A 19,135-nucleotide genomic window follows, 5' to 3' on the forward strand; every position below is an offset into this window, starting at 1 on the left:
CAGTTGCAATTCAACTATTATTTATTTACACGCACCATATCATATGTAAAAGAGCACAACTAGGCATTTAGTAAGACGACATATAACCAGATTTGACCACCATAAAACATCACATGTAACTTTTTAATGGCACGAGCGCCACCCATTCCATTACCTAAATAAAGTTCTAGACCAACTTGATTTTTTTTTTAAAATCTTGTTATTATAATTCATAATAAAACATGAAAAAGTAAACAGTAAAATAATATACAATGAAATAGCTATGCGGTTTATATTATACGTAATATATATGTGTAAAAAATATATTTTACTTTTCATAAACTAATTAGATATAAATAATCAATCTAAACTTGATTGACAATAACTTACCATGTAGGAAAATTATTTCAAAAGAAAGCCTATCACCAACAGCCCATTGTAGTAACGAGTTCCTCACCCCCTCTGGGAAAGTCCAATTTACAGTCATCTGGTGTCCTCATTTAATCCACTACAACCAGTCTCGCCAAACCCAAGTTACATTCATCCTCAACTATCCCCCTCCCTCTTCTTCCACCATGGGTAAAAGAACCGAACCTTTACTGTCTAAACCACAATAAAATCCAGAAAGGATGTCACTTTTCTTTCCAACTCTATCAATACCCTCTTGGGATTCTTCAACTTCTAGACCCATTTCTCCATGTTCGAGTTCTCTCAAAGACCCTCCTTTTAGCTTGCAGGTCAATGAGATTTTGCACTATAAAGTACTGAACTTTTTGTGATTCTATAAATTCCCTTTTGAATATATTACTAAGTTTGTTGGTTTCTGGTGGTTTATGTTAGCTTATGACAAGGAATTTTGGAGGAGGAGGTGGTTTATGTAGAAGGTTTTGTGGGTTAAAGCTATGGATAACCCAGAGATTCAATATTTGGCAAATGAATAGGAAGTCTGGACCTTTGAAGGAGTTCATGACTACAAAAAATCAAAATTTTCCCAATGGTTAGTAATAGTTCATTGTTAATAGTGATTTTTTTTACTTACAAGTGTAAATGTGTGGGTTAATTTTAGAGGAGTTTGTGGTGAAAGATCGTGCTTCGAGTGTTAGTGATTCATTATAGTGAAAATCTGTGTAATTAATCGAAAAGAGGAAAATGAAAGTAAGTGTTTTTTGTGACGAAGATTCATTGTTGAATGTGATCGTTCATTGTTACTAACATGTATTTCATGAATTTTAGTTGAATTTGTAGTAAAGGTTTGTTTTTCGACTGTAGATTCCACTGAAGAGTGTGTGCGTGGCAGTTTGTGTATTGAAAGTTTGTGTTTTGCTGTGATGATTACTACCAAAAGGGTGCGCACCTGTGTGTGTCAATTTGAGTTGAATTTGTTGTCAAAAAGTGTTTTCTGAGTGTCGATTCTGATCAAGAGACAAAAAGAACTTCGGAACCTGAAGAAATTTCTTGCATGAGCTCCAACCTGATTCCTTCGCAAATGTAGTGCCTTTGCCAAGTCATTACTTGAATTATCCGACTGAGGGTGGTAGAGGACCTTCTCTCTGCATTGCAGTCATTGGAGCAACTGGTGAGCTAGCAAAGGGGGAAATTTTTCTAGCATTATTTGCTCTGTATTATAATGGATTTCTATCTGAGGTGAGGTTTACTCTGATGTCAATACTCAATGTTTCTTTGTGTACATTTCATTCTTTTTACATGTATCTGGTAAGCTCAGTATGTGGATATACTTCAATCATAAAGGGAAAGTGGAAATACATGAATTAGCGAAATTAGCTTGTCTCCAGTATGTTGTGTTCATATCCTTTTACGCTGGTTTACTTTTGTATTTACTCTTAGTTTGAGTAGTTTTATGGATGCAGGACGTCGGTATCTTTGGTTATTCAAGAAAGAATTTGACGGCTGAAGATCTGAGATCCATAATAGCTTTGACTTTGACTTGTCGCATTGATCACCAGTATGGTTCTCTTATCACCTTACGAGTTTCAATCATTAATTTTATTGAATTATGTGGTAGAATGGTCAAAATGAGCAAGCATTTCTATATATGGCTGGCACAAGAAGATGCTTCCAATTAACATTGATCCACAATCATGCGAAAGAAAACTCAATCTTTCTGAACCTCCCTGAGAAATGACTAAAACAAATATAGTGGGTTGCTTGTCAATAAAATCTCACAGCTTTAGGTAACAAGGGCATTGCATACGGAGAATATCTGATATTTATTCCTGGGCTTGTCAATTGAGTTGTTAATACCACCCACAACAATGCTCATTAAAAAATTCTATAAAATGAAGTAATTGCTAAAAGTAAGAATATAAATTATTGAATGTATGCTTATGTCTCATGGTTATTCCTGTATCACAGGTTCTCAACTTTGCAATAATCATCAATTTTTGGAAATGTTTCAGGCAGAACTGTGGGGACAAATGGAGGCTTTCCTCTTAATGGAGGTTATGATAGCTGAGAGAGGATGTCAAAGCTAAATGCCAGAATGGAGCAGATTGAGGTATACTTGTACTGGCACATGCTTAAATATTAAAATTGCTTTCTGACTAGGCGGGGTTTTTGTTGACTGTAAAATAGATTTGCTGGATTAATTGATAATTGATTCTGTAATAGCATACCAATGCAGGTGGGATCTAAAGCAAACAGGAATACTACCTTTCTGTGTCACAAGAAGCACTCCTTGATGTTGCATCCTGTCTAGCTGATAATGCCCAAACACTGAAGAGCTGGAATTGAATAATATTTGTGAAACCTTTTGGGTTTGATGCACTGTCTTCTCACCAATTCACAAAGTCTTCTCTTTAAGTTTGATGAGAAATAATTATACAAGTTTCAGTTGACATTAGCTATATCTGTTCCGTGTGTGTGCAATATTCGTTCAGTAAGCACATTTTCTTCTGTAGCTATTCACTTCAGTTGATTGGAATATGACTTAAATTTTGTGCACATCAGGATAGATCATCTCTTAAGAAGGAACCTCATTGATAACCTCACAGTGGTGAGGTTCTCTAATCTGGTCTTTGAGCCATTATGAAGCTGAACTTAATGTGCACAGTATGCAGGTGAGTTTATGTATTTTATTAATTTGTGTTACATTCTATGATGTGGCAAACCTTCAATACACCACCCGCAATATACTGCTCAGTCACTGAAACATTGCATGATATTTCAGATCATTTTGTCAGAAGACTTCCTCTCGCACACATGTTCTGGGGAACATCTATGATAATTTATTTAGAAGATCAAAATTTGGCACTAAAAAAAACCAAGATGCTTTGATTATGAGATTGCCTGATTTCTCCTTGGCTCTTCATTGTTTTCAAATTGGAATATGAAGATTCAAGAATCCAAACTCAGCTCTTGAATTCTGTGCTGAATGAAACTAGAGAACAAGGGAATTGTGCAGGGTATTTATGTGCACATAGACACATGCATTGTGCTAGTTCTTCAATCTATGTGATAGTTACTAGGGGGAGGAAATGGTGTACCATTTGCTTACACTATATTGAATTTTCTGACCATGATGAACTACATGATGCAGAGTGGAGACGTGTACATTTCCATAATGTCCCCGAGAACCTTTATTGTGAACGTGTCAAGCTAAACATTGATCTGGCTACTAATGAGCTGATTCTGAGTGATGCACCTAATGAAGCTATTCTGGTAAAGATTAATAATAAGATTCCGGGGCTTGGCTTGCAGTTGGATGCTTCCGAACTCAATTTACTGTATAAGGACAAGTAAGCACTTTCATGTTACAAGACATGTTCTATTTAAATTCACATTTCCTAAAGTGAAGCCAATTCAGCACCCACCTTGTTCTATAATGCGGAGGTGCCTGATTCATATGAGCATCTTCTTCTTGATTTCATTGATGGAGACAACCATCTCTTCATGAGGAGTGATGAGCTTGCTGCTGCATGGAATATTCTAACTCCAACTCCACAGGAGATAGACAAGAAACGTACGACACCAGAACTCTGTGAACTGGGAGGTAGAGGTCCAATTGGACCATATTATCTTTATGCAAAATATCAGGTTCGGTGGGTTGGTAGACGACCGAAGCTTGTTGAAGGCTTCGAATCTGATGTTTGAGAACAACTACATGCATGATAGGCAGTATGAAATAGTCATTCCGTCTCCAGGACCACGTGAAATAAATAACTGTATATATGTTTAGCGTGTAAAATTACTCTGATTTACTGAAATGTTCAACTAACATGTTCCCTGTTTGATTTTCTGTTACCACAGTCCAGCTGCCTTAACTAGCAAAATAATGGCCTGCTGAGGGTGATTGATCAAGCTTCTTATCGGAGCTTCAAATCACCATACAATCACGGAGAAAAGCTTTGGAGACCCCCATCAATTTCTTTTTCCTTACAATTTCCAAAGTAAGATTCAGTTCTATGTTCTTGACAAACAATGAACTTCAATCACACGCTTCTGTATTATACAATATCATGACATGCTCAACTGTCAGAACTTGAGTTGTGTTTTATACATTAACCTTGGATACCATGCTGTTGTGCATCAGTAGCACAATCTACTTTCCTGTCAATAAAGTTGAATGCCAGTGATCATGGAGCTCTGGATTTGCCAGCCTAGCTTGGCCCATAATAAAGATATTTCTGTGAACACAGCTTATCTATTGATGGAACTTGATGTTTAAAATTTCAGCAAGAATAATGTGAATTCAGGGCCCACCTGATATCGAAGGTATCTTATTTGTGCATTAAGTTTGGTTGACTCCACAGAAAACCTAGTTCACTGACTCTAGTTTAAACTTGGCTAAATATTTATTACAGCTCTGGCTAGTTAGGTAGGTATTACTACATGAATCCAAAGTTCACCATCCATTGCCCAGGTGAATACAAAGCTCAGTCATAGTGATCCAACTCCCCTATTTTGAATCTATTCATGGCAGATAATCTCCTTCCACTATAATGTCTTCATCTTACAAAAGCAGTTGGAAGCTGCTTATAAGGGAAGTTGTTGCTTTTACCCCACAATTCTGTGGTTGTTAAGCAGCTTGTACAGCAGGCCGAACAGGCTTTCAGCTTTGCTTCGTTGAAACATGAAAGAAGCTCGAGCCCAACTTGTCATTTTGCCGCAAATTACATGTCATTGTGAAGCTCCACTTGGAGGATGACAGCTATAAATTGTACCTTAAACTAGTATGAGATCATCCATATGACATCACGATGACAATATATAATTGATTAATTGCTACAGTGATAGATTCTTGCTATGAACATAGAACAAGTAATGAAGGAAAACAGACGGCAGAGAAATAAGTTTTGTAAGGTGTCAATTAAATAAAGGCCATAAAAGTATACCAAAAGGACCCACCAAAGTATATATTCTCACAAAAATGTCAGGCTGGCCCTCTAGGAAGACTCCACCAAAATGACAATATGTCATGGTGCTTGCATCACCTTTATTCGGTATGCTACGCAGCATCATGGGCAGCAGCCAGTGACCTTATTTGCCATTATTCTTTTCCATCCATAGTATCCACTCCATCTACAGCCAATCTTTCCTGAAGAGAAGCGAGGACTCACTATGGTTTTTATCTGTTTTTGCAAGAAATCAAATCAAAATTTTATTACGCTTATTGGTGGGGTAATTTTTAAATCAGCTTTTGTACATTGAAACTAAAGTCTGCACCAATCAAGTCTTAAACAATTATTTATATATGGAGGGATGCTTTCACAATATTCAAATCAAAAATGAAAAGCCAAGCCCATTTCTGTAAAAGACTTCTTGTGATACCTGCACTACGTCATGGTGACTCTCTACAAAGAGTCAACTAACACGGTTTCTAGAGTGGTCATAGTGCAAGTCTAGTATGTGGTTTGGTTTAACACATCAAACTACAATAACCCATACTAGACAGTAAGAGATACTCTATGGTCTACTGCTTATGCTTCTCTCTTTGATATTTGTTTTTGTTGGAGGAAATAGCTAGCTAGCTTGGCATGGAGAGGGAAGCAAAGAAGAGGAAGACGGAGTATATTGAAGAAGAAGAAAAGGGAAAGGAAGATGATGATGATGAAGAAGAAGAAGAAGAGAAGATGGAGAAGTTCTTTGCTTTGCTGAGAAGTACAAAACAAATGCATGATCAAATAAGAAGAAACTCAAATAGAATATTTAAAGAGAAAGAGGAGATCAGGAAAGTTGGAGAAGAGAAGGTTAGCGTGGCTTGGAATCCATCATTTCAGCCAGAAGATTTCTTGGAGGATGGCAAGGATAGTCAGGCAGCAGCCGGTCCTTCCAAGAGAAAGGAAGAAGAGAAAAAGGACGAGGGAGAAGAAGGCACTGGCTTGGACCTAAAGCTTTCTTTGTAGAGGGTAACTGCCTCCCCCACAACTCCCTTCTCTCTTCTTGCATGTTGAGAAGCTTTTACAATGAAAGGTCGACCACTACAATAAGTAACAGCAATACTGGCCAGCATTTCCATGATGTGCTGAGTTTATCGAAAACATATTATGTATCCTGACGTCTCTCTGGCTTGTTTGGGTCTATATGAGGTAATTAAGATTTTTTTTTTAAGTTGATGTTATTACACAAGTGATGGGATAACCTAGCTCAGCGGACACACCAAGTCATGTAAACACTTGTTCGACGAGAACTCATGCTGTATTTTTTAAATAGGTTTGAGACAGTTTAGGAGAATATACCTTCTTTCTCCAACAAGAACAAGAACAAGAAATCCTCGTTTCCAGAACACGGTCAACTTTTAATCGAACTAGGTAATTTTACAAGAACAGCAAAGCCTAGTTTCAGACATAGTTGAGTTTTAGATTCTTTTGACTAGGTAATCGAACTTTATTCTCTATGAATTTGGTCCTAAAAAAATATGTTGTCGCTATCCTATCCTATCTTTTCTTTTTGTTTTTGGATTGCATGCTATAACGGGTCCGAAGTGTCGGAGATTATTTTGGAGTTAAAATGACATGGTAATTTTACAAAAAGATTTTTTAGCTATGCTGAAAAAATTAAAAGAACAACGCCCTAAAATTAACATTGGCAATAAGTAACAACCTGCTTTCCATGTTCATTGTGAGCGTAAAACTACACTTTCATCTCTAAATTTTTAATTTATTTATATTTGATCCTTTTTTGTTTAGGATTTCTTCTTTATTTTTTTTAATATTTTAGTTCCTTGATCTTAAGAAATGAGAGATAAAGTCATAAAAAATTTAAAAAAGCTCTGGTTAAATTCCAACCACCAATAACTTTAATTTTGATGATCTATAGATTATGTTTTAAAAGAAAAATTCAATTGAGATGATTTCTATAGATTACTGGAAAATATTGAAAGAGAATAAAAAAATATATATCAGTGAGAAAAATATACCAGAACATCTAGGAGATTTGAAAAATTTAACAGTATATTTTCGATTGATGAAGGCTTTATTGGCAAAGAAAAATTCAATTTAAGGAGAAAAAAATCAAAATTGAATGTTTAAGGACTCAATTGGAATTTTTCAAGGTTCAATTGAATTTATTGAGAGCTTAATTGTAAGAAAATTGATTTTTGAAGTCAATCTAGGCTTTAATTAACAGAAATTAAAGTTTAGGGGTTGGATTGTAATTTTTAAGAGTTAATTTGATCAAATTAGGGCCTTAATTGCATAAATATTAAAGTTTAATAGACAATTAGGGACTTGATTGAAGAAATTTAAATTCAAGGACCAAACTAAAAAGACACATAATGTAGGGGCTAAATTGGACTAAATCAGGGGCCAAATAGAAAAAATTAAAAGTTTGTTGGTTAGTTGAAGGTCAAAATACATAAATTCAGAAGATGGTTGGAATACACAAATTCAGAACTAAGGACTTAAATGAAAATAACGGTAAACTTTGAGGCTGATAATTGAGTTTAACAAGGGTGAAATTGCATGAAATTAAAAGTCTTGAGGCAATTACAAGTAAAAACAATTGGAAGAACAAAGACTCGATTGAATTTTGTCAAATCCCAAATAAATAATCCTAAATAACGTGTCATTCAAATTTAATGAAGTGAAGGTGAATGACACGTCATTCATCAGTTTGCACCTTTATTTTGATAGTTTTGACTGATTGAGTTAACAACTTCAAACGTATTAATATGGAGTTTCAGGCATTCAAATTGAGTAAGGTTGGATCCAAATGAAAGATATTCTTCCCCTCTACGAGGATTAGGTGGTTTCAGGCGACGATGACATCAGAATTGCTCTAACGAGGCCTCGAAAGTAGGCAACTCAATCAGCCCCAACAATGTAACTATCATGCAAAAAACAATTTGATTTTTGTGTGTTTACACACAAAAGCTCCTCAATGGGTTCTTATTAAGAGTTCACAACACTCATCTCAAGATCAAGAGGTCATAAATTGATTCAAGACCTCTCAAAACCCTAATAAAACCCTATAAATACTCATTCAAGATCAAGAAAAGGGACTAAAAAAAAGAAAAAGATAAGAAAAAAGATAAGAAGAGATAAGAAAAAGAAGAGAAATATAAGGGTAGAGGTCCAAAAGTCTAAACAAAAGTTTAGACTAGTTGTAAGAGGCAAAAGTTTCCTTAATCTTTATAAGTTTGTAAGAGGCAAAAGTTTCTAAAAGAAAGCTAAAAGAGAGTAGTTGTTCTAGGTATATATTGCAGGCCCAAAAACAGGTATTTTATGGCCTGCCTTTTTTTTTATTATTATTATTTGTTTTGGTTTACATTTATAGTTACAATCATAGAAAAAAGGTTTAAACTGTTTAACAAATGGTGTTGCATTCACCTCTCTGTTGCTGTGATTTCTATTTAATGAAGTTATTTTATATTTTTGATGTATTAAATTTGATTTTTATGTTCTCTTTTTGATATATAAATGTTGTTCTAGCTTTGGTTTAACCTAAGCTATACATGTTAAAGTAAGAGTGTTTATCCTTAGTTTGTTAAGCTTGTTTATGCACAAAATGAGTTTAAAAAATCAATTTTGAATCCATGTTGCATGAACATGTAGGTTGTTTGAGGTTATTAGTTTTTGGATTTGGTATTTCATACTTGATTTTGATGTTTTTTTCTGTTAATTTTAGATTCAAACATGTTTGTGTATGATATTGTGACTTGTTGGAATAAAAAAAACATGTTTTAGAGGAAAAAAAAATGCTCATTTCTAGGCTTGACAATGGCTACCTTATGGTTGGGTTTTTTGTTGGGTCCTAGGCAATGTTTTTCGTATTATTAAGAAGAACATTGTCTTAAACCCTTGATTTGGATCAAAATTTTAATCCATTTGTTTGTAGAGAATCCTACCTTATACATGGTTAACCAATAATCTAGTATTTATGTGTATTAACAACACATTTATAATGATTTTTAATTCTAAGATTTTGATTTTGAACCAAAATCCATTTTGACCAAATCGTGATGATTTAATCATAATTGAAGTGAATGAACCTTTAATTCTTGATCCTTGAATAATTTACAACTTTTATATGCTTTTGATTTTATGAAATCTGGTCTAAATTTGAGTTCACGTTGTTGGGTTTGTTTCGAGTGTTCTTGGTGTTCTTCGTATTCTTTATTTTTTTTGTTTGATCCATTTTGTTCAAGAATTTTTGAATTTTTATGTTTTTTTAGGTGTTTAATCTGTTTTTTTGCTTTAATTTTATTTTTGGGTTTTTTCTTCCGGGTCAAACTAGAATTTTCTATTCTGTTTATGGGTGAATAAAAAATTTTAGGTCAACCCGGTCGGGTCGGGTAAATATTTTTTTTTCTTGTATATGACTAAAAATCCTAAAGTTATTTAAGCATTTTTTTTCTTAAAAACATATCTTAAAATACCTTGACATGTTTTTTTTTTAAATATTGGTTGGATTTTATAATAAATTTGTAAAATTTCAAAGGATTTTTGTCTACATTTCAAAAATACTAAAAAATATTATTTTGTTTATTTTAATATGAGAGATTATGAACTTAAATGTAAGATATATTTTTAATATTAAATAAAAAAATAATTTTTTTTATTGATTTTAAAATGATTAGGTTTTTAATTTGATAAGATAAGAATTTTTTTATTAGACTTTTTTTTAAATCTTAAATATATCATCAATTAAAAAAACACAATTTTTTTCATATTAATAAATAATATAATTTATCTCAAATAAAACGTATTAGGAGTTAGCACCCGTTCTGCCAAATTTGTGTTAATATGGATGGTATTGACTGTACTGAACGGTAGACTGTAACTCTATGGGCAGCATCATTGGAAATTTGGAAGAACGTTGTGGAAGGCAAATTGAGGTCCAGGCTTTACAGCTTGTCAAACCTTTCATAATAAATTTATTCCAGGCAAAGTAAAAAACTTTTCTTTAAACATCTAGGAGGAGAATTTTACCTTGCCAAGCTGCACAGTTGCCTCTAATAATTTATGCCATTTGCTTAAAGCAGCCTTTTTTTTTTTGTCGGGGCAGCCTTGCATTCACCTCTAATAATTGATGCCATTTGCCTAAAGCAACTTTTTTATTTTTATTTTTTTGTGTGTTGGAGCAGCCAGGATGATGCTCAATGTTTCTTAGATACTTGTCTCATCACAAGATTATCTGCTTAAAAAATCATGATTCTCATTCATTAGCATTCCCGAAGATAAAATCTTTTGAGGATCGAAGTACTTAGCCACTCACAGGTACAGTTTCAGATATCATAGAGCTCAACAGATACAGCAAAGACAGTAATCAAAGTTGACAGAAAATTTTACAAGGAAAAAGATCCTTGACTGATGCAATCCTATGACGTATATGATCAACCACTAGTTAATAGCAACTTTGAAAGAAAGCATCCTACTTGATAACTTCGGTCACCTTCACCGGACGAAATTAAAAGGCATCGCAAACTCCAGCAGGTCTATGTCCCCACTAGAATGACATATTTTCTGTGATTTTGTACCTGGGTTGTATAAATATACAACTAAAGTCACCCTGCAGTGAGAAGGCAGGAGCTGATCAACCACTAATATATAGTGTGTGTCATAAAAGTTTGGTGAAACAGCACTTACAAAGCAAATGGAGGAGGAAAGAAAAAACAAGCTGAGTACTTTTGCTTCAGAGTGGTATTTTCAAGATGCATGGAACTTAAGATGCAGTAGAGTTAGAGCAGTGTGTGTTAAATACAAGGATAGATCATCTCTTAAGAAGGAACTTCATTGAGAACACTTAGTGATAAGGTTCAGGAATCCAAACTCTTCACATTCAGGGTGCACACAGCTGAACTCTTGAGTTCTGTGCTGAATGAAACTAGAGAACAAGGGAATTGTGCGGGGTATTTATATGCCCAAATTAAGACACGCATTGTGTTAGTTACTAGGGGGAGGAAATGGTGTACCATTTGCTTACGCTATATTGAATTTTCTGACCATGATGAAACTACATGATGCAGAGTGGAGACACGTGTACATTTCCATAAAGTCCCCGAGAACCTTTATTGTGAACGTGTCAAGCTAAACATTGATCTGGCTACTAATGAGCTGATTCTGAGTGATGCACCTAATGAAGCTATTCTGGTAAAGATTAATAATAAGATTCCGGGACGTGGCTTGCAGTTGGATGCTTCCGAACTCAATTTGCTGTATAAGGACAAGTAAGCACTTTCATGTTACAAGACATGTTCTATTTAAATTCACATTTCCTAAAGTGAAGCCAATTCAGCACCCACCTTGTTCTATAATTTGACATCTGGCTTATTCTTTATTTTAATTCCTTAGGTATAATGCGGAGGTGCCTGATTCATATGAGCATCTTCTTCTTGATTTCATTGATGGAGACAACCATCTCTTCATGAGGAGCGATGAGCTTGCTGCTGCATGGAATATTCAAACTCCAACTCCACAGGAGATAGACAAGAAACGTACGACACCAGAACTCTGTGAACTGGGAGGTAGAGTCCAATTGGACCATATTATCTTTATGCAAAATATCAGGTTCGGTTGGTTGGTAGACAACTGAAGCTTGTGGAAGGCTTCGAATCTGATGTTTGAGAACAACTACATGCATGATAGGCAGTATGAAATAGTCATTCCGTCTCCAGGACCACGTGAAATAAATAACTGTATATATGCTTAGCGTGTAAAATTACTCTGATTTACTGAAATGTTCAACTAACATGTTCCCTGTTTGATTTTCTGTTACCACAGTCCAGCTGCCTTAACTAGCAAAATAATGGCCTGCTGAGGGCGATTGAAGCTTCTTATCGGAGCTTCAAATCACCATAAAATCACGGAGAAAAGCTTTGGAGATCCCCATCAATTTCTTTTTCCTTACAATTTCCAAAGTAAGATTCAGTTCTATGTTCTTGACAAACAATGAACTTCAATCACACGCTTCTGTATCATATAATATCATGACATGCTCAACTGTCAGAACTTGAATTGTGTTTTAGACATTAACCGTGGATACCATGCTGTTGTGCATCAGTAGCACAATCTACTTTCCTGTCAATAAAGTTGAATGCCAGTGATCATGGAGCTCTGGATTTGCCAGCCTAGCTTGGCCCATAATAAAGATATTTCTGTGAACACAGCTTATCTATTGATGGAACTTGATGTTTAAAATTTCAGCAAGAATAATGTGAATTCAGGGCCCACCTGATATCGAAGGTATCTTATTTGTGCATTAAGTTTGGTTGACTCCACAGAAGACCTAGTTCACTGACTCTAGTTTAAACTTGGCTAAATATTTATTACAGCTCTGGCTAGTTAGGTAGGTATTAGTATTACTACATAAATCCAAAGTTCCCCATCCATTGCCCATGTGAATGCAAAGCTCAGTCATAGCGATCCAACTCCCCTATTTTGAATCTATTCATGTCTGACAATCTCCATCCACTATAATGTCTTCATCTTACAAAAGCAGTTGGAAGCTGCTTATCAGGGAAGGTGTTGCTTTTACCCCACAACTCTCTGGTTGTTGAGCAGCTAACAGCAGGCAAGACAAACCTTTTAACTACCGCTATGAAATTATTGATGAATTATTTTTTATTGGTAATGTTCAATGATAACAGCGATGGATTTCTGTCGGCAATTTCCAATGTAATTTCTTACATGAAAAATTCGGTCCGTAATTAAAGATGGAATCTCCAACACAATAAAATAAATTAAAAAAATAAAATAAATAGTAATTCAATGATTCCATTCTTAATATAACTAACACGTAATTATTTTCCAACGGATTGACCGACAATATTTTTCATTGCAATATTTTATCGATAAATTTAAAAATGTTATAACCGACATTAGCCCCATTCTCCCCTTCTTTTCTTCTTCTTTTTCTTCTTGAACTACAAATCAAAACAACAACCCCTCTCACCTATTGTGCCATAAATCTAGGCCTTATCATTATAAATTTGGTCACCCAACACATTCCAGTGCTAACATCATTGTCCTGGTACTATTTTTTTTTAAGTATTACTTACACCAAGTAAGCAAACTTATCCATTAATGTTTTAAGATAATGTATTAATATTTTTCTTTAGTATTGCTTGTATATTTAAGTATTTTACAACCTTTTCATATAGAATTAAAATTTGATTTGTATGTAAGAGTTTGTTTGTAATTTGAGAAAATTTGAATTTGTTTGTAATTTGATGAAATTTATTTTGTAACTTTTGTGTATTATAAATAACTATCATTTTTTGTAAATTTTATTGTTATGTTGGAGATTTTGGGGAAATAAAGTTTTTTTGGAATTGATAAAAATTAAATTATAATAATTTAGATTGAATAAGTTTGAATTGAAAAAATGATAGATAATTAGTTGGGTACCAATTAATTATTGTTAGTTGGATTTATTTAGTTAATGACATATCATTACATTTTTATACAAAAATAATAATTGGTTATTACATTGTGAATCATTTTTAATTACCAAAGTGGAATTTTAAATTAATTGTTATATTATTTAGAAATATTGTCATCATTATTCTATATAGGTTTCCTAAGTAATGGATGATCATTCTTAGATGTATCAAGATTCACATCAAAAGTTGTATAGGGAGGATTATTGTAAAGGGATGAAGGGTTTTATTAATTTCACACTTTTAAATTCGAAGAATATTAGTTAAAGTGAAATTAGATGTCTATATGTGGAGTGTAAAAATAAAATTTTCTGCCAATTAGATGTAGAGTTGATGCATCTTCTTAAAAAGGGTTTATTGAGAAATACTTATGTTGGTTTGCACACAAAGAACCATATATTCCTTACAAGACCATGTTAAAAATGATTGTTGGCTCAACATCTAGTTCTAACAATATACATAAAGTTGTATATGATAATAGTAATCGTTATAAGAGTATGGTGATGTATGTAATAGAACTAAATCATAGTTATTCATGTGAAGGTTCACATGTAGATGAAGAACCAAATATAGATGCAACTAGGTTTCTTGAATTTCTAAAAGATTCTGATTAACCATTATGAGATGGATGCACAAATCACAGTAAATTATCAATCATTGCACGAGTGTTTACCGTCAACTTTGATTATGTTATGAGTGAGGCCGGTTATGATAGCATGATTAAATGAGTAAAAAGCATTTTACCTTAAGGAAATAGGCTGAAAAGAACTTATATACTGCAAAATTCATGATGAAATCCTTTAGCACAGGATACCAAAAAATAGATATATGCCAAATTTATACATGTTGTACTATGGTAAAGATATAAATTTAACCGAGTGCAAAACCTGTGAGCATGTTCTGTATAAACCCAATATGAGTAGGGGAAGGACACTTGTTGCATATAAAAAAATGAGACACTTCTCAATCACTTCTAGGCTACAGAGGTTATTTATATCTCCGAATACATCTAAGCATATGACATGGTATCATTCACATGATGCGAAGGGTGGAGTCATGGTGCACCCTTGTAATGATGAAGCTTGTAAACAGTTTAATAGGGTGCATCCTTAGTTTTCAATGGAACCACGAAACATGTATCTTGATTTGTGTACAAATAGATTTAATCCATTTAGGTCATTTATTGCACCATATTTTATTGGCCGGTCATACTAACAATTTATAATTTGGCCCTGGAGATGTATATGAGGCCAAAATCCATGTTCTTATCTACAATCATACTTGACCTTACAGTCTAGTTAGAAATATAAATGTTTGTCTTAAATTATTGATTGATGGGTTTAAATAGTTATTGTTATTTAGAGCTTTGATATATGATGTCGTAAGGAAATATAATTATCAAATGAAGATAGCTTTGAAGTGGACTATAAATAATTTTCCCGTGTATGAGATGGTTTCAAGATGGAGCACACATGAAAAATTAACATGTTCATATTGTATGGAAAAAAACAATAAGACATTTACCTTAACAAATGGTGTTAAAACTTTTTTTTTTTATTGCCACTGAAGGTTCTTGTCAAGTCATCATTGATACAAAAAGGAAAAAAAAGACTTCTTAAAAGGTAAAGCTAAAAGGGATGTTGCACCTCTGGTATTATTGGGTGAAGAATTGTATAATGTAGTCTCATAGTATGAGAACATTGTATTTGTTTTTCAATTCGATAAATAAAAGCTTCTTGGTTTTGATGTGATTCATAATTGAGTAAAGCAAAGTATTTTTTAGGAGCTTTCTTATTGAAAAACTAATGTCATCTACTATAATTTGGATGTCATGCATATTTAGAAGAATATATTTGAAAATATTTTTTAACAAAATAATGAACGTCAAAAGGGAAAAAAATGGACAATATCAAAGCTAGAATGAATATAACTTTGTTTTGTGACCGTCAAAATATAAAGTTGCTTAATGATGAGGTACGTGTGACAAAGCCTAAAACCACCTTTTTCGTAGATAAAAAACATGATTTATTATCCATGAATGGCTTAAGAGTTTGCGATTTCCTGATAGATATGCTTTGAACATAGTTAAATTAGTGAGTTTAGAGGAATACAGATTGTATGAAATGAAAAGTCATGATTGCCATAAGTTTATACAAACACTCATTCCAATTGCATATAAGGATTCATTGCTAAAAAGGATATGATATGCACTCACGAAGATTAATTATTTTTTTAGAGATATTTTCTCGAACAAGTTACATTCACAACTTATAGAGCAACTTGAAAGAAACATCATTAAGACAATCTATAAACTTTAGATAATCTTCCAACCTTTTTTTTTTACTCAATATAGCATTTGTTTATACATTTAGCATATGAAGTGAAAGTTGAATGGCTTATGCAGTACAAATAGATGTATCCTATTGAAATGTTAGAGACTTCATGCATTATACGTGTGTAATGTGTTTTTTAAAACTTTTGGTCATTCAATCTATACATATTTACCTCCATACATATATTTGTTCAACCTCAAGAAAAAAACTAAAAACAAAAAGTATGTTGAGGTTTCGATATGCGAGACTTATATTGTTTAAGAGATTTCAATATTTATCTCATATTATTTTGAACCACATGTGAGAATAATATCAATCGTGTTCCAAGGCATAATGATGGTGGTGGATTTTCTTCTAGTGATAATTTTTCAATATTTTTCGATCCTAATCGACCATTGTCGAAGAATGTAGTTTCGATAAGATATTTGAAAAACATCGAATTTAGACAAACAAATAATTATATGCTATTTAACTATGATGAATTGAGACCTTTTGTTTAGTAACTCAATTTTATAATTTTAATAAATGATCATTTTCTCTTGTATTTTCATTTATGCTAAATGATCACTAACTTCTTTATAGGCATTATCGTAATTTTTTGTTATTCCAAAATTTGTATCTCACTAAAACTCAAATTTTCCAAATACAAGATGAAAAATTCACCACATGGTTTAAAACATAAGTATGCAATAATTTATAAGTGCAACAAAAATACATTGACTTTACTCTCTCCTTTTCAATTGTTAATGGTTGTTATCTTTAAATAGGTATACAACATGAGAAGTAATGCTGAAAGTTTGAAATTACTATCTTGGATCTTGAAAGAAAGATCCAATGTTATAACATATATTTCATCAATGCATATGTCTTTCATACTAAAGATTATAATATCAGGGTTTATATTAAGGGATCAAATTCTAATAATTTTGAAGTTGATTATTATGGCAAATTAAAAGAGATCATTCAACTGCAATATTATAGGACATAAAATTTAGACCTTTTTATTCAAGTGTTATTGGTATGATACTGATAGAGAAATTAGGCTAAATCCTCATCATGGTTTTGTCAAAGTCAACAAAAAAAATTAGACTTAGGAACATTAACAATGTTTTTGTATTTGCCAAACAATGCCAACAAGTGTATCACAATTACACTCCTTCCTTTAGAAATGATCATAATAAAAATAATCGGTTATTCATTATGAAAACTAAACCTAGGAGTCATATCCAAGTTGTTCATGATGGTAATGAGAAAGTAACTAGGGGAGAAGATATATTTCAACTAGAAGAGTTAGTTGATCTTTATTGAGTTATTTCATCTACTGAGTTAGAAGAAGATTTAAATTTTCTTGTAGCGGAGAATACTTATGTTCATTTTGATCTTGACGAGTTAAATGATATATTGAGTACAATTGAAAATACAGATGTCATAACCCAATTCTGGGTTATTCCCCCAAAATTCATTTTTTTTTTAAAAAAAATAAAAATAAAAAAATATAATAATAATAAAAGCTGGCAATGTGGAGAAAGCTGATCAAGAAAAATAGGCAAAATAGGCAAAAATCAATCTGCAATTTTCGGAGGAAATTCAAGGCCTTTCGGCGCCCCATTGTGCCCAAAATCGGAGAAAAAATGCAAATGCAAGGTCAAATTAAATGATTATTGGACAAATTTGCATAAAAATTAAGTCCAATAACATAATTAAATTTTTAATAGGCCAATTTGATTTAATCATGGGCCAAATTAAATTTTAATTATGTTTAAGAATTAATTTAGGTCCAAATGAAGGATTTAATTAAGTGCAAGGACTTAATTATACTTTAAATGGGTCAAATTAATTTTATTTGGGGCTTAATTGGTGAAAAATTAAGTTTGGGAGCCTAATTTGGGCTTGATGGAGAATATTGGAATTTTAAGAGACCAAATTTAATTTTTACCAAGTTAATTGATTGAAATCAGGGGTCAAATTGCAAGAAAATTGAAGTTTTGGGGCCAATTAGGGGTTAAATTGACAAAATCCAAAGCCAAGGGCCAATCTGCAAAAGGCGCCAAACTATAGGGGTCTAATTGACAAAAGCCGGGGGTCAAATTGAAGAAATTGAAAGATGGAGGACTCAATTGAAAATCGGTATAAAAAAAAAAAGGGAAGGGACCAGGCGACGCGTCGCCTGGTCACTGTTCATCTTCTTCCCCACAAAGCTGCCCGAGTAGCAGCTTTCCAGGCGCATTTTCTACCTCGTTTGGCCTCCAAATCCGACAACGCGTGCACCAAAATGTCCACCTAAAACCCCTTTATCCTCGAGAAGGGTCCGGTCGGGTAGAAAAACTTTGAAACGGCTTCGTTTATTGGCCCAAAGTGGCCACCTCGTTCAGTCTGCAGCCTTGGATTGCCAAATTTGGCAATTCGAGGTGCACACTTTGAACCAACGGATGAGATTCCTCGAGTCGAATCAAGGGCTGAGACTTTTTCCCGTTGAAGACAAGATTACCCTCTTTCCAGCCCTATAAATAGGAGCCAATTTCATGCTCAGGAGGAGGAGAAAAACGAGCTCAAAGTTGGCCGAAAACCAGCCTTTTGTACCCATTTTTCTGCAAACAATCACTTTTGCTGCTTTCTCTCTCCACCGTGGCCTTCAGCCACCATCACCTTCATCACCTAGCTTCTCACTGTCATCCCCACCTCCAGTAGCCATAAAACCATCTCACGTGACAGTTGCACCACTTCTCTCTCTCTCTCTCCTCTGTAAAATCTCCTCCTCTGCCACCGGGACTCCAGCAGCGGCGGCAACAGCAGAGCCAGCAGCCACCACCTTGCCCAGAAGTTTTCACTCCTACCAGCAGCAGCTAGAGTAGCATCTCCTTCCCCCGTCACACCAACAGCTCCAGCCGTGAGCTTTCCTTCTCCTCTGCAGGAATCTGCTCCTTCTTCTTCCAGCCGTGAACAGTGCAAGCCGCCTGCCTCACCACCTTCAGTTACACCGTGCACC

General features: G+C 33.9%; 1 protein-coding gene and 1 pseudogene across 1 annotated transcript; both read left to right on the plus strand.

Annotated features, from left to right (window-relative positions):
* Nucleotides 1-381: 381 nt before the first annotated feature.
* LOC18098496 (inactive glucose-6-phosphate 1-dehydrogenase 4, chloroplastic-like) lies at nucleotides 382-4,512 on the plus strand (annotated as a pseudogene).
* LOC127905347 (inactive glucose-6-phosphate 1-dehydrogenase 4, chloroplastic-like) lies at nucleotides 3,281-12,541 on the plus strand. Its single transcript, XM_052453102.1, has 3 exons — nucleotides 3,281-3,734; nucleotides 11,730-11,902; nucleotides 12,159-12,541. Exons 1-3 carry the CDS (start codon nucleotides 3,424-3,426, stop codon nucleotides 12,170-12,172), a joined length of 498 nt encoding a protein of 165 aa, XP_052309062.1. The 5' UTR covers nucleotides 3,281-3,423; the 3' UTR covers nucleotides 12,173-12,541.
* The last annotated feature ends 6,594 nt before the right edge of the window (nucleotides 12,542-19,135 follow it).

Source organism: Populus trichocarpa, chromosome 5 (genome assembly GCF_000002775.5).
Source record: "Populus trichocarpa isolate Nisqually-1 chromosome 5, P.trichocarpa_v4.1, whole genome shotgun sequence".
NCBI classification, from domain to species: Eukaryota; Viridiplantae; Streptophyta; class Magnoliopsida; order Malpighiales; family Salicaceae; genus Populus; species Populus trichocarpa.

Excerpts from the sequence above, each read along its gene's own strand:
- LOC127905347 (XM_052453102.1), top strand. The coding sequence starts at position 3,424 with ATGCATTGTGCTAGTTCTTCAATCTATGTGATAGTTACTAGGGGGAGG. Across the intron at positions 3,735-11,729 it reads AATTTACTGTATAAGGACAA|GTATAATGCGGAGGTGCCTG; the intron begins GTAAGCACTTTC and ends TTAATTCCTTAG.